This window comes from Etheostoma spectabile, chromosome 13 (genome assembly GCF_008692095.1).
Source record: "Etheostoma spectabile isolate EspeVRDwgs_2016 chromosome 13, UIUC_Espe_1.0, whole genome shotgun sequence".
Lineage (NCBI taxonomy): Eukaryota > Metazoa > Chordata > Actinopteri > Perciformes > Percidae > Etheostoma > Etheostoma spectabile.
This window is the reverse complement of record NC_045745.1, coordinates 26,786,793-26,801,372: the sequence shown is the minus strand read 5'-3', so window position 1 is coordinate 26,801,372 and position 14,580 is coordinate 26,786,793. Positions and strand designations below refer to the sequence as shown.

Here is a 14,580-nt window from a genome sequence, read left to right as displayed (position 1 = left end):
CACACACACACACACACACACACACACACTTGTCTCTTGCTTGAAATCCCATGAAGAAAAGGCATAACTATATTTTCTTTCTCAATATGGGGATTTATGTCCTGTGCCACTGAAGTCAAATCCAGAATATCCTGTAGATGGACTTAAAATGCTTTTTTGGCACTGTGAATATTACCTAAAAGCGACAATCCATTCAGAAAGATGCAATAACAAATAAATTAACACATGTCCAATTAATCCAGTGTGATGTGTAAAGGATCTCCTCACAGTGGGAGCCAGCATAGTGAAAAGCCATACATATGAAACATGTTTGTAGAGTAAACTTAGTACCTGTGCACGGATCAAATTCTAACTCTTGTGTGAGATGTCTGCCCAGAAAATGTCAGTTCTTGCAGCAAAGATTAGAAAAGCACTGGTTGTTAAATGATGTTGGTCGTGTAATCTTGTAGTGGAGAAAGTAGCTTCATATATTCTGAGAAGCCTATTTTATAAAACATGTAAATTGGTCTATATTGAGAAATTAAAGTGAATGTACATCTATAAGACAGATTTGTATTTATATGAAACTGTGTACTGCTCTATTAGTCAAAGCACAATGTATTTTAAGGCAGAGAGGTCAAAGCTAGCATTGATTGTAACGGAGAGATGGAGTTTGTTTTTCCCTATTCACTCAACAGTCGTCAAACTCGTCAGTATGTAATCAGTCTAAGTAGTTGGTTATAGTGAAACGAGTAATCTGTTGAAACAGCTGTGTGTATGTAGACTGTCAATTACTGCAGCATTTCCAAATAAGGTCTGTCTTCTTGTTACCAGACGGAGTCAGATGTGGCTTTGATTCAGACACTTGTGGTGACTCACAGATTGGTGTTGGATCTGGCCTCTGGTGTAAATTGCCTGTGTGGAGTTGACAGGCTGTTAATGTGCTCAGGCGATGATGGAAAACATCACTCAGGTGGTGCAGTGATTATGTGACGGGCGCGATGGGCCTTGCGTGAAGTTACTGACTCTTGGCTATCAAAAAAAAGGCAGCATTTAGTAAGGGAAAAGTGCATTGATCAATTAATGACTATTCCAGAATACAGGCAAGAACAACAACTTAATCATCATTTTTTGACTACTTCAGTTTCATGCATTTTTGTCACCAGGTATGAAAGTCCATAAAGGGGAACTCCACTGATATTCACATCAAAGTCTGTTCACACGTCTTAGGGAGTACTACTGCATATGTGGGGGAAAAAACTTGCATGAAGCCATTTGTGATTCCAAAAGGAGCTGCGTGAACTGTGATTAATTACCTCAAGTGATGTCACGTGAGTCGGCGTCGGTTGGGGCTTAAGACTACAAGTTTGAATATGAAAACAATCTGGGAGGTGTGGAGTAAGAGAGAAGTGAACTTACCACATCTCTCTAGCTGCTCCTCATCTCTGCATGAGGCTAGCGGCTCAAGGCTACATTAGCCCGCGACTAGCACATCACACCTGAATCTCCAACCAAGCTGTCGGCAGTCGCCTTGCATTGTGGGTGATGTAGCCATCCGATTTTACCAAAGAAAAAAAAATGTTTGGAGTAAAGACGTTCTGCATCGATTTTGATACTTATTTGTTTTACTATCCATTGGCAGTCCAACCATGTTATAGAATTTCAATGCTAAATCGCTGGAGTACTCTTTGTGTTTTCCCCCGAACACTAAATCCAGAGAGGGATGAGCAGACATGTCCTGTGCCATTTTGTTTGCAACATCTCAGGTGTTGCCTGGTAACATCAGTAAGTGCACTTACTAACAAATTAAGTTAAAACAGACTGTGATGTGTACAATAGTTTGAGTTCTCCTTTAAAACACAACTCATGTTACATAACATAGAATTTAATTTGAATACTTAACTGTATTTCTACCTCGGCTGTGGTGCACAAGCTCAGCGAGGCACATCAAACTACTTCATTTGCAGATAATGTCTAACTATAAATAATACAAAACACAATACCATCATTTTTATTTAATCATCTTTATTGTCTGATTTGTGCTGACAGTTGTTTTTCTGGATAGCATTGCAAATAAAGACAGAAATGTGATGTATATCTACGTGTAATACAGGATGTCATCAACTAGATTGAGGCAGTCACTTCCAAATATTAAGCCTAATTTAATGCAACATAAATTCTTGTAATGGGTTTGTACCACAGGAGAGTAGTTCTACTTGTTGAATTCCCTAAAAGCACCTTAAGGTGCAAAAGTGCTATTTTATTTTGTACCAACAGCCATTAAAGGAACCTTACAACTCCTTAGTCCGTGTCAGTCTGACCATAAGCGTGAACAGAGTTGATTGCTGAATTCATTTAAGCTCTGAACAAGTTTGGCATCAGAAAGAAAGAGGCACCACTGAGTTGTAGGTGGAGCGCTGAAGGTGTAGAACATCGTCTTGAGAGACTTCTCGGACGACTTTTCTTTTTAATAAGCAATACAAGCATTTGAACAGATATAAACCGTGTGTGTGTGTGTGTGTGTGTGTGTGTGTGTGTGTGTGTGTGTGTGTGTGGTGTGTGTGTGTGTGGGTGTGTGTGTGTGTGTGTGTGTGTGTGTGTCCCCTCAGACGCAATTCTTCAGTGGCCTTTGGCAGACTGAATGTAGGCTGGTTTGTGTGTTGCTTGTTACAGAAGTTGTTCTGTACTTTACTTTTGTTTGTAATCACTTTAAGTAACTTCTTCTCTTTCAGTTTAACACAATCACCTGTTGGGATGCTTGTTCTTATTTTGCTATAATGAAATCCCAGAAACTGCCTTTTAAGGAGTCTAAAATGAAAAGAGAATATTCTGTTGAGGCACTCCTCTCTCATAGCTTATATTTCTAATCAATAACGTGTGAATGGATTAGCAGCTGTAGCTCGGAGTGAGGCAGATCAAACTTGGGGCGCTCTTAAATGACGGAGCTTTGGACAGAACTACAATATCTATTAATGTTTTTCAATAACTTTCTTTCTTTTTTTAAGACGGTAAACATCTTTGCAATGTTTTAGTGTGTGTGCGCGCGTTTGTGTTACCGTGTCTGTGAGAGGTTAACTCCAGATTGTATTTCATAGACTGATCAAATTTAAACTTTCAAAAGATTGTGCTGAATGAATTCATGTCTTAATACAGCATTGTTTGAAAAATTAAATACCTTAATCTCATTAGTCTCGCTTCTTTTTTTTGTATTCTGAAAAATGTCCATTATATTAATGATTTTAATTTCTATTACTTACATTTCGGGGCAAAGCTTTGACTCTCCAAATTAATTGTATCTCTACTTTCTGAAGGCATTACATCTTTGTTTAGGTTGACGGTGGTGCAGGAGTCGGGCTGGGATTACCTGAGGTCACTGGACTTCCTTGGGCTAATAAGAATTTAAAGGTGTTATTTTTCCTTCCCTATCAGGAGCAACAAAGATATGAGGAAAATGGAGGAGATGTCAATCATGCAGTGTGAACACAGAAGCCTTTTCCAGGGAGAATAATTAAGATAGCGTGTGGGTTTGCTGGGCCTTCAACAAATTACTGCAGTGAAAATGTGAAATATGTCAGTGTTTAACCACATGATGGTGCTAAAATCTGCTTAGACCCGTTGTTCCTGTCACTGAGTTTGTGTGGTGTGTAAATAAGCATAAGACTACATCACAGGAAACCCAGTTTAATATTCACAGGTATGCCATTCGATGGATTAAAATGATTGCCTAAAAGATTGTGTTTCTGTTATTGAATAAACCCCGTTTCATCCTTTTAATTTGTGAATCTGAGATTCTCAGTAAGCTGCAGCATCCTCTGGTGGCTGAATGTGAAAACACTTCAATTCTGCAAACAAGCTAAATCTCTTATTGTGTGAAACATTTCAGTTTAACTAATCAGCTGATAAAGAAAACACACAAAGTAAACTACCCTTTCCCAAACTATTGGTCTGTTAAACAATGAGTAGTGATGGGGGAAGATATTCAACAACGTTGCTGGGACTTGAGCACAGACGACTTGTTTTCATCCCCACATTTGAGAGTCCAGGTTCTATCCACATATTTCTGATTAAATACAATACTTGGTTTAATGTGGGGAACTACAACTTTGGAATCCTGTCACTTGTTGGTGTACTTCCAACTTGCTATTATACTGGTTATGTTTGAGATGTGTTTTTAGATCACTAGAGGACAAACAGTCTTCATGCAATTAAGCATGTTACTTTTATTTTTTTAAATCAATCACTGAACATAATTTCACCTCAGATTCTCAAAGGCAGGGGTTGTGTTCAGTGATTGTTTGTGATAAATGTTTCATTGTCATTGTAATAAGAATATCAAACTAGTACTTTTACCTGCTAAAATGCACCTATGCTATTTAGAAACTATACCATTGGTAATTTAACAACCTAGGTCAATGTATGTGTAGCCATTCAGTACCCAAACAACCATTTATAAGTCAAACTGCACCTGAATGCATCTTTATTTGAGTTGATGACTTTCCAAGTGAATAAATTAAAATAAATACACAACAAGTGGCAGGAGAGGCTATTATTTATTAATATTATGTACAATTACACCATCGTAATGTCCAGATAGTACATTGACAAAGTCAAGGTATGAATACTGGCTCCTGCTTTATTAAGATGTCTTATACAGTAATGCTTTTATTTTTTTTTCACCCACCTTTTGAATCTCAGATCTTTTTTTGTTAATTTAATTGTATCAATATTGTCTATTAATAATCCTTAAAGTGTATCTGAGGCACACAGGGAGAACATGAATAAAATAAGTGTAAAAAAAGAAGAAAACAAAAACTTAAGAGCAGATGTATTGTATGTGGGGGGGGGGAGGGGGGGTTTCATATCTATAAAAACAGTGACTATATAATGTTTTGAGCCAGATGAAAATAAGAGTTGATGTTTTCCTTGGACTCAGACGATCATCCTGTCTTTTTTTTCAGTGTTAATGAACTCACATGACTCTCTTTCCACAACCATTCTTCCTTCGTATTAGGATCACAGAGATACATGTGGTACTGAGACAAAAATAGTACAGAAAATTTTGTCTGAAGTGCATTTTGGACTTCATTGTAAACAAAGACAGAATTGTCCAATAACGTCTTCTCCTCTGTTTAATTTGAGGAGCAATATCTCTCAGGAAAAAGTGTGTGTGTGTGTGTTGTGTGAATGAGCGTGTTAGACGTGTTAAAAGGCTTCAGGTAATAGTGGCGTTTGTGGTTTTTCTTTTTATTTGAGCAGCTGAACATCCAACTGTATTTTATCACATTTTTAAATTTTAAAAGGTGTGTGTGTGTGTGTGTGTGTGTGTGTGTGTGTGTGTGTGTTGTGCCTTGTGTGTGGTGGTGTGTTGTGTGGTGTGGTGTGTGTGTTTTGTGTGTGTACTAAATCAGCTGTAGGTAGTGTGGGCATGTGTTTAGGTCTAGGTGTTTAGGTGTTGTCATGTACTGCATTTTGTGTGTGTGTGTGTGTGTGAACTCATACCTAAGTCATATATATTATGTACAATACAATGTTGCAATTTATCTGTTGAATCTTACATACAGTGAATACAGGGTGCAAAATGTGTCCCAAGAGGGGAGGTCAGGTGTGGGGGGTGTGTGTGTGTGTGTGTGTGTGTGTGTGTGTGTGTGTGTGTGTGTGTGTGTTTTGTTTATGTGTGGTGTTTATGTGTTTATGTGCGTGGCTCAGTTCCAGATCTTAAGGAAGCTGTCCCAGGACCCGGTGCTCACCGCCAGGCCGTCATCTGTCACACCCAGACAGCTCACACGATTGTCATGGCCGGCCAGGACCCCTGCAGGGGGGACGAGGACAGACAAAAGAAGACTTGTTACAGTAAACTGTTTTGCTCTTTGACCAAACATGTACTTTTTTTTTTTTTTACAAAATAGGGCTTGACACGTGTGAATTCACTGGTAAGTCTGGCACAGAGCGCTTTTTAAATGACTCATAAGTCAACTTAAAACTAGAAGGAAAAAAACAAACATTGAGCGTTACTTATGTAAATCCATATAATGATAATTTTATATTGCATTTTGTAGGTTCATACAATTATGTGCATACCATGAAAACATTATGGATTATTGTTTTTTTCCCAGTAAAAATAAAAACTCTTCACCGTCATCTTTCCACTTTTCACCTAAATCCGATTGGAGTCATTTGCATGAAAATACCAAAGTAAGGACATTAAATATTTTCTTATCAGCTCCATTGTAGGCGGCTTAGTATTACAGTTAGTTACACTACCCTGAAATTATTAAATATACCGTACTGTATATTATTTATTTATATAGAATTCTGAGCAATTCATGCTTTTTAAAAGTGGCAAATTAGCCTCTGAATTGCATAATGAAATTAAGCATTATGTTTTTAACTTTTTCGTCCCATTTTTTGCACCAAACGCACTTTTCCCTAGTTTTTGAGTGGGACATTGCAGGTGAAGGTCAGATAAGAGTTGGTTTTACTTTTAAGTATACAAACAAATAATGTTCCCTAATGTCTTACTGAGGTAACTCCACAATTAAAATAACCCTTGCTTGAGCTTCAGGTTGAACCTTTTTAGACCTATTCTTTGACATGGCACCAATACACAGCTGTTTCCACCCACCTGCTCTGTCTCCCTTCATGGCGTCCCAGATGTTGCAGTTAAAGTCATCGTAACCCGCCAGCAGCAAACGGCCGGAGCGTGAGAAAGCCACGGAGGTGATGCCACAAATGATGTTGTCATGGCAATAGAGGCTGAGCTCCTGGTCTGCACGCAGGTCAAACAGCCTGCAGGTGGCGTCATCTGAGCCTGTGGCGAAGGCGCTGCCATTGGGAAAGAACTGTGGAGGAACCCCGGAAGATGGATGAGAAGCAGGAGGTGTGGGTACAGATATATCAAGATACTCTTAAGAAGAGACGGCAAGCAGGTGATTCTGTGTAGGAGAAGAGTTCCCTACATGCCCTAATATGACAAACTGTGTTCTCATTGGCTAATGGTGTCTCTGCTCTCGGACTGAATCAGATCAGTCTGAGAGATGATCGTCATGTTTTAATACTGAACCTGTCTACCTGTCATCCATCGGATTTAACCTCTGTGGTGTATCAGTCCAGGCTCAGGCTCAGTGGGAGTCTGGACTGATGCAGGATGTTCAGATATAGTGTTAATTGATAATCCTCAATCGTGCTCCGAGTTTAAATCCCCCCAAAGCTGGAGACAAGACAGTGTATGACGTCACTGACACAAATCCTAGAGCTGCTCTGTTGATAGCGTATTAGACGTACACGGGAGGGAAGAACTGCCACTTTAGACCACTGCTGGGCTGATACCCAGTGGCAGACAATTGGAATTTCTAATAGACATATGAGTTACTCATATTCCGAACACTTTTTGACAACTTGTTTGGTCACAAGACTCGGCACACTCACACAGATGGCGTTGATGTCCGACTCGTGGCCCGTGAAGGTCTGCCGGCACATGCTGTCCCTGATGTCCCACAGTTTGACCGAGGCGTCGCAGGCTCCCGACACGAAGGTGCGGAGGTCGGGCGACAGGGACAGACTCATGACGTCACCGCTGTGGCCCGAGAAAACAGTGGTCTGCTGACTCGTCTCGATGTCCCACAGTGCACTGGGGCAGAGAGCGCAGAGTTAGACACCGATCTGCTCAGGGAAACATGCACTGCACACCGTCTGTGTTTTGATCTTTGTAGGCTCACCATGTGGTGTCTCCGGAACTCGTGATGATTTGATTGTCATCAATGAAACGGCAGCAAGACAGGTAACCTGAGAGAACAGAGTACAGGTGAGTTTGTGTTGTGGAACTGAATGAAACTTAAAGGTGATTGTGGAGTGGCACTACTAGCGTCTACTGTAATAAAAACTAAATAGAACTGTTATTGTAACAGTACACTGGACGTACAAAACCTTAGGGTTTATGCAGAGAGGTGAAGTGAATGCCATTTGCTGCATTCATATACATTTATATCAATCTAGAAGATAGCAATTCATGATACAATTGTTTTTTGTGCTTTCCGTGGTGTAGACCTTGACACACCAAATACTTTATGATAATAACATTGCATTTGCATCTTTCCCAAAGCCTCATCTGTTATCAATTGTCTAGTGTCCTTTGAGGACAATATAATATGATACTAAATTATTAATTGATTTTTATCAACCAAAAATATCCAGAGAGGTACTAGTGTCTGCAGCCTTCCTCTCAGGCTGCATTCAGCCCCAAAAAAGAAGTAAATATCCACCAATTAAGTTTGGCAGCCTGTGTGTAGCCTGAGAGGCCAAACCGGTAAAACGTCTACTGCTGCTCATGAAGCTTATTGCTGTGAACACACGATAGACATCTTGATATTAAGTTGCAGCCCATTTTGCAAATTATGTACAGCAGCACAGTAGCTACAGTGTCACAAACCAGTCTCGCAGACAGGAGTTGATGTCTCAGCTCATTAAGACAGCTCTGCCCTGCAATTAATTAACCATGTAAATGAAATCCCCATTGTTTAGGGGTTTGGGAGCAGAGCTTTCCCTCGAGGCAGGAGACCGCCTGCTGCACGCTCGCCTGAAACCTTTCACCATTTTGACTCGTCAAAGTGGTTGAGAGTGTGATGTTCTCTCACCTGTGTGGCCAGGTAGCTCCCTGCTGACCCTGACGTTGCCTTCGCGAGTCTTCAAGCAGTAGATGGAGCACACGTTGTCCAGGCCTCCGCAGGCCACGTAGTTCCCAGAGGGGGCGTACGCACAGGTCATCACCCAGGAGGAGCGCAGGGGGATGGCATGTATCTAAGAAGGTATTTAGAAGCAACGGGCATTTAACTTTTGGAGTAGAAGGAAACCCAATGCAAGGGCTCTTGTAATAACAGCATAACAATGTGTATTAACACTGAAAATCCAATGCTAATTCCACTATAAATGTTAAAATCAGTTACTGCAATGGTTGCAAAGAAAGCTGTTATGAATCAACCACACTCCTACAAGAGAAAGACTTTCCTCTACTTTCCCTTCCAGTTCGGATAGAGGCCAAGTGTGACTATTTATCCAGCTGATGAGAATTTTTCAGCGGACTGTACCTTGTTAGTGGTGTAGCTGTCCCAGACGATCAGTTTTCCATCTTGAGAGGCACTAACCAGAAGCCTGTGGAGACAAACATTCAAACATTTCATACCATATCTATCTGATGGATGTCCCAGTTTGGCTTAGTGTGTTTATTATCTGAATGAATGAATGCTGTTGACTTTCATTTGAAACAAACATCCCAGTCTTCCACAGTGACTTGTATACTTGTGATACAGGCAAAATGTTGAAAGCTGAACACTTTGGTTTTGCCAAATATTTTAGAATGCACACATGTGGAATATAAGTACACTACAGCTTTCGTGCTTCTTTGATTCCATAGTTCTGAACCTAAAACTGGTTTGAAAAGGGAGACTTTTGGATGTTTTGGCTCAGTGTTTTTGAAAACTCAAAAGATTTAACGAGTTTTGTGTAGGCCCAGCAGTGTTTTGAGCTACATGCCAACATCAGAATGCTATCACAATGACAATGGTAACATGCTGATGTTAATGTTTGCCCGGCTCACCATCTTAGTTTAGCATGTTAGCATGCTAACATTTGCTAATCAGCCCTAAACACACAGCACAGTGTAAACAGGCAAAGACCTATTTTAGGCCACCGCCTGCACCAGCTTGGTAAGTTTGTTACAAATTATGTGTTCCATAACTAAAATGCAATGTATTATCTTATGTTAAGTTGCTATTGTATGGAGCCATAATGTAATAGTGCATAGCACCTGCACAGTGAAATGCTTTATTCACCAACACAAAATGTTTGGTACAGTATGGACTCACTTAGAGTCAGTGCCCCAGTGCATGGCGTAGATCTTAGCCAGGTGGCCCCGGAGGGTACGTCGGGTCCGCATCTGAATCCGCCCCACAGGATCCAGACCAGCAGTTATCTAGTTGGAGTGAGGAAAGGTTAATCAAATAATTAGTTCAAATGACATTCACCCTTTTATTTGTATTGATAACTGTGTGCGATGGAAGGTTCGGCAGATCTTGAGATTGTAACAATGTTGTAAACTATAATACTCAAAATAAGCCAAAGTGACAGCTAATATGTCAAGCCAAATTTGATTTGAATGACTTAAGAAAATTAATTTATAAATAATAATATTAAAGTAATGTATTAAGCACAGAACAAAGGAAATGGTAAACCACCGTGGTTATACTATATGTGGATGGAAATTGAGTATGAATGAATCTATTTTTATCAATCTGTACGTTACAAAATAAGTAGTGTAAGATTTAATTTAAAAAAAGATGTCTAGAAGCTGCTCTGCTTTTTCTATGTGAACCTAAAAACTCCCAGGTCTTTAAAACCAATCAAGTTTCTCCCATGACCTTTTCACTATGTTTCCATATCAATGATTGCCAAACACATGGTTATCACTAAAATAAAGCCCCCAAAAAGCCACCCAAAACATTTATAGACATATATTGTAGCTTTACCACCTGGGACATTAAGTGGCACTTACCTGTGTCAGGGTTGAATCTCCACACGCTTTCCTGGCATCCTGGTGGACGTGGCGTCATAGGATGAAAAAATAAGACATTACACAACATGTTAAATATATCAGCATTATCCTCCTAAAGATGAAAACTGAATTATAAAAACATTTGACTTACTCGAATCTGGTTCCTCAGTTGCTCGGCCTCCTGGCGAAGCTGCTCCAACTCACTCATTTTTGGATTTGTCAGGGCCGTCACCTGTTGGCCACGGGCAAACTTTAAATACCAGACTCTGATTGACATGAAGTATAATCTCATAATTGACTGCTGATGTACAGTATATTAGTGAGGCCCATTGGGATTAGCACAGTTTCGCGTTTTCATAATCCAGTAATCCAGGAGTCCACTTTCATCAAAAATGGATCAATTAAGTCAAATAATTTACGTAAAATACTGTTTGGCCTTGATTTGAGAAAGAAATAATAAAATAAAAGAAACACAATTTAATCTCTAAGGATTACTGAACCCACACAGTGAGAATAAACCATGTAATCTGTTTATGGCTCTGCAACCATGCCTGGTTTAACTGAGGAGAATAATCTGTATTGACTAAACTGCTATCCAACAGCCAGCATCGCTACCAAGCAGAGCGAACACTCCCTTTAAAGCCGAGGGAACTTGACCATGTACTTACAGGTTGTGTATTAAGTCAAAACCTGTGCTAATGCTGGACACGGCCATATTTTTCTGTCACCTGGGACACTGCGGTTTCTAAAAATGAACATGGTAGAAGATGTGGCAAACAGGGGTCAAACACACTGTAGGCCTACATCACATCATGCCTTCAGCAGGAAGCGGCATTTCCTGTTCCTGATAGCCTACAGTTACACATGCAAACAGCTTCCCAAACAGGGAGCTGCTATTTGCATTTGTGGAGCAATTCAAATCCACAGCAAACATGCATACAGCGCACACTGCAAAGGAAGAGCAATTAGCTACAGTAGGTCACTGTTCCCTGGAGGGACTTGCGACCAGATGGATCACACGGCACTAATGGAAGCCAAAAGGGGTGCATCATGGGTCTGAGTCTCCTGGCACAGCTGCTCATTTAGCCAATGAGGAGAAATGCGGTGTGTGTGTGTGTGTGTGTGTGTGTGTGTCTGTGTGTGTGTGTGCGCATCAGAGATCAGGCCTAGATGGGTCCAGCCAGATGCTCGGATGCAGGCGGCTGGAGGGCGAGCAGATTTGTGCTGAAGTCATGCCAGTGGACAGTGGTAAAAAAGACACATATCATACAGACTCCACCTGCACTCATGCATGGCCTGGCAGCCGACAAGAGGCCCTCTCCTCCATGATGATGCCGATGAGGAAGGTGACATTAGAATAAAGCATATTCTTAGCGCCTGAACATTTGAGGGAGTTAACTGGCCTTTTGAGAACACCTTTTCTAAAACAAAGAGAGAGAAATTCAGAGAGCATGATGCCAAAGTGTGACTGGCCCCACCCCTTTGGATGCACATCTGATGTGGAACGACACTAACATGGCATCTGCAACTGGAGCAGAGCGCAGAGCCCACAACCACAGCATGTTTGACAGAGTAAATGTTAATGTCAGAGAAACTGTGCGGCTCTGCTCACTCCCAGGTTTTAACACATGCAGGCCTGGGCTGGGAGCTCCGCACGGAAATAAAAAGCCGCAGTAAAGAAAGAAGCGGGTACAACAAGACAGATTCAAATATCCTATTGAAGACCACCAGAAGCAATTTGTTTTTTCAGCGTCTGAAGCCTTGATAGATTCCTAGTGTATTTAAATATGAAGGCAGGCCCCGTGAATGCAGGCTACATCACATATTGATCAGCACAGCGGCTGATGAAGGCCCTAACCACATCTTGTTTCAGATGCTGAGCTTCAGAAATGCGGATGTAGCTAAATTCATTTAGTCAAACTGATGCCACGAATAGGCACATCATCCCCCAGCCATCTTACACTCAATAGGCTGGCCTACAGCGGCTGTCACAGCGTTTGATAATGGGTGGCTACCTGTTAATTCCCCCGATGATTTTGCTGCTTGTTTTTTCTGCCGAGGAAAAACCGAAAGCAACGTCCCCCCCCCCCAAAAAAAGATCTAGCTATAGGCCTATGTCTTTTTCACTCATTAAAAAAAAATTAAGATCCACTTAAAGCTCCGTGTATCACGACTAGGCTGTTTCCAAATCCTTCAGCGAACAGGCAAACGGAGGAGGGCTCCACACATTTCCATTTCTCTGCTTTAGCGGAGGCTCCTGAAAAAAAAAAGATGAAATCTGCTGCTGCTGTGCTGCCGTTTCCTCCTCGAAATGTGTTCCCCTTTTTCACCGCCGATCAGTTAACAAAAACATCTTTGTCCAATATGCGACGTAAACAAACACAATTCAGCTCGGGTCCCCGGCCCGCATCAAGCACTGTCCATTACTATTCAGTCCGTTTTACTCCGAGTCTGCGTTTCGTGACGTTATCCTCGTTTCCTTCCTCTCTCTGGCTTCCTCCTCCCTCTGCTGACACTTCATCAGGACAACCGCCTCCGAGTCAACTATGAATTACTGAGTACAAATCCGCCTCAAATAGAAAGTCCTGGCATTTCAACAACAACAAAAAAAAAGCTTCTGGTTGCAAGAAATTGAACCCATCAGTAGATCGACTGTGCGGGTTTTCTCCCAGTTTAATGAGAGGCGGCCCTCTCGGTCAGTTATCCACACGGTTCCTGTTTTTTTTTTTTTTTTTTTTTTTTTTTTCTGAATATCATCATTCAGAAACAGGCAGCCAGATCACGCGGTGGGCGCTTGCAGAAGGATCCTCAAATCCGGGCATGAAGCATGTTTCAACCACACCATCTCTTAATAGCCTACTATCATGACCCCCCCCCCCCCCCCCCCCCCCCTCCTCTGACCAGACCACTCAGCAGGTTTGAGATCCTTTTGTCACATGCATTCAGAGATACAGTGTTGATCCTTTAGGTGAGGGGTACCTACAAATTGAATGTTTTTTAATTATGACGACTTCATGTTTTGCAGGGTGCAGCATAATGAGGAAAGTAGAAAGCATGGGACATCTGCAAAATAAGGATAATCCATTTCCAGTGATTTTGAAGGCCGAAGGAACAAGAAATGGGAGTATGAAGATTTGAGCTGATGATTGGATAAGGGGACATTTTCCAGTTGCTCTGCTGAGACGGATCAGTGAGTCTGGGGGCTCATGGAGATTTTGCATAAGATTTATAAAAAAAAACTGGATTTGGTTGTGATTCAAAAATCCAACTCCCAATTTTTTTTTATTTTATTAAACAATATTCTGTTGAAATCATTCATCACAGTAGTGTCCTGTGTGAATACATTAGTCTTGTGAAACCCATTCCAGGATTTGTTTTGCTTTTTCTTTCTTTTTTTTCTTCTTTTTTTTACTTCACTTGGATGTTTGCGCTTCACTGTGAAAAATGAGATCTGAGTTTGACACTAGAAAGTTATTACATTAAATATTATGTGCTGGAGAAGGAAAGTCTCTAAGCTGCACCTTAAATCTGAGTTCAGGATTAGTGACATCACAGTGGGTCTGAGGGCCAGTCGTGGTCAAATATGCAATTGACATAAGTGTGGAAATGTGGAATTGCACACACACACACACACACACACACACAGAGTGAACTTTACAGAGAAGTGGGACACGTATTGTGTCTATCTTTCGACATGTTTGTCTATCCATCCATCCATCCATCTATCTATCTATCTCTGCCAAACAAAGAAAATACCATGCTCGGAGCTCATTTTAAAATTGTTACTTTTTCAAAATGACACAAGTAAAATAACTTAAACTATTAATGCAATGTTTTGGTCAGTGAATGGTGTTGTGATTTAACAGCCCAGCAGATTATGACCCAAATACAAAAAGGCATACAGCCTAGCTATACCAGATTCTGTATTTCTTTAAAGGCGCCCAGAAATCATTTCACTTTGGCACTTTTGTTTAATTAGACATGGGCAGGGTCTTGGAAAACCTTTGTCCAGGAGCTTGTGAAGCAAGATTGTGGAGATCCTGGATGTCCATGTCCCC

General features: G+C 40.9%; 1 protein-coding gene and 1 long non-coding RNA gene across 3 annotated transcripts; one reads left to right on the top strand and one right to left on the bottom strand.

Annotated features, from left to right (window-relative positions):
* The first annotated feature begins 2,078 nt into the window (after positions 1–2,078).
* On the top strand, positions 2,079–3,164 carry LOC116700650 (uncharacterized). Its single transcript, XR_004334694.1, has 2 exons — positions 2,079–2,505; positions 2,589–3,164. It is a non-coding gene; the product is annotated as an uncharacterized LOC116700650 (long non-coding RNA).
* A 2,175-nt stretch (positions 3,165–5,339) lies between these two features.
* gnb2 (guanine nucleotide binding protein (G protein), beta polypeptide 2) lies at positions 5,340–13,259 on the bottom strand. 2 transcript variants are annotated; one of them, XM_032533994.1, is made up of 11 exons: positions 12,538–13,259; positions 10,674–10,754; positions 10,523–10,561; positions 9,837–9,943; positions 9,060–9,123; positions 8,610–8,772; positions 7,695–7,761; positions 7,405–7,606; positions 6,602–6,818; positions 5,666–5,788; positions 5,340–5,624 (listed from the first exon to the last, which is right to left on the bottom strand). In XM_032533994.1, exons 2-10 carry the CDS (start codon positions 10,728–10,730, stop codon positions 5,682–5,684), a joined length of 1,023 nt encoding a protein of 340 aa, XP_032389885.1. In that variant the 5' UTR covers positions 10,731–10,754; positions 12,538–13,259; the 3' UTR covers positions 5,340–5,624; positions 5,666–5,681. The 2 variants fall into 2 exon arrangements, with proteins under 2 accessions (XP_032389885.1, XP_032389884.1); XM_032533993.1 differs by having other exon boundaries at positions 5,456–5,788; positions 12,538–13,258.
* Positions 13,260–14,580: the final 1,321 nt, after the last annotated feature.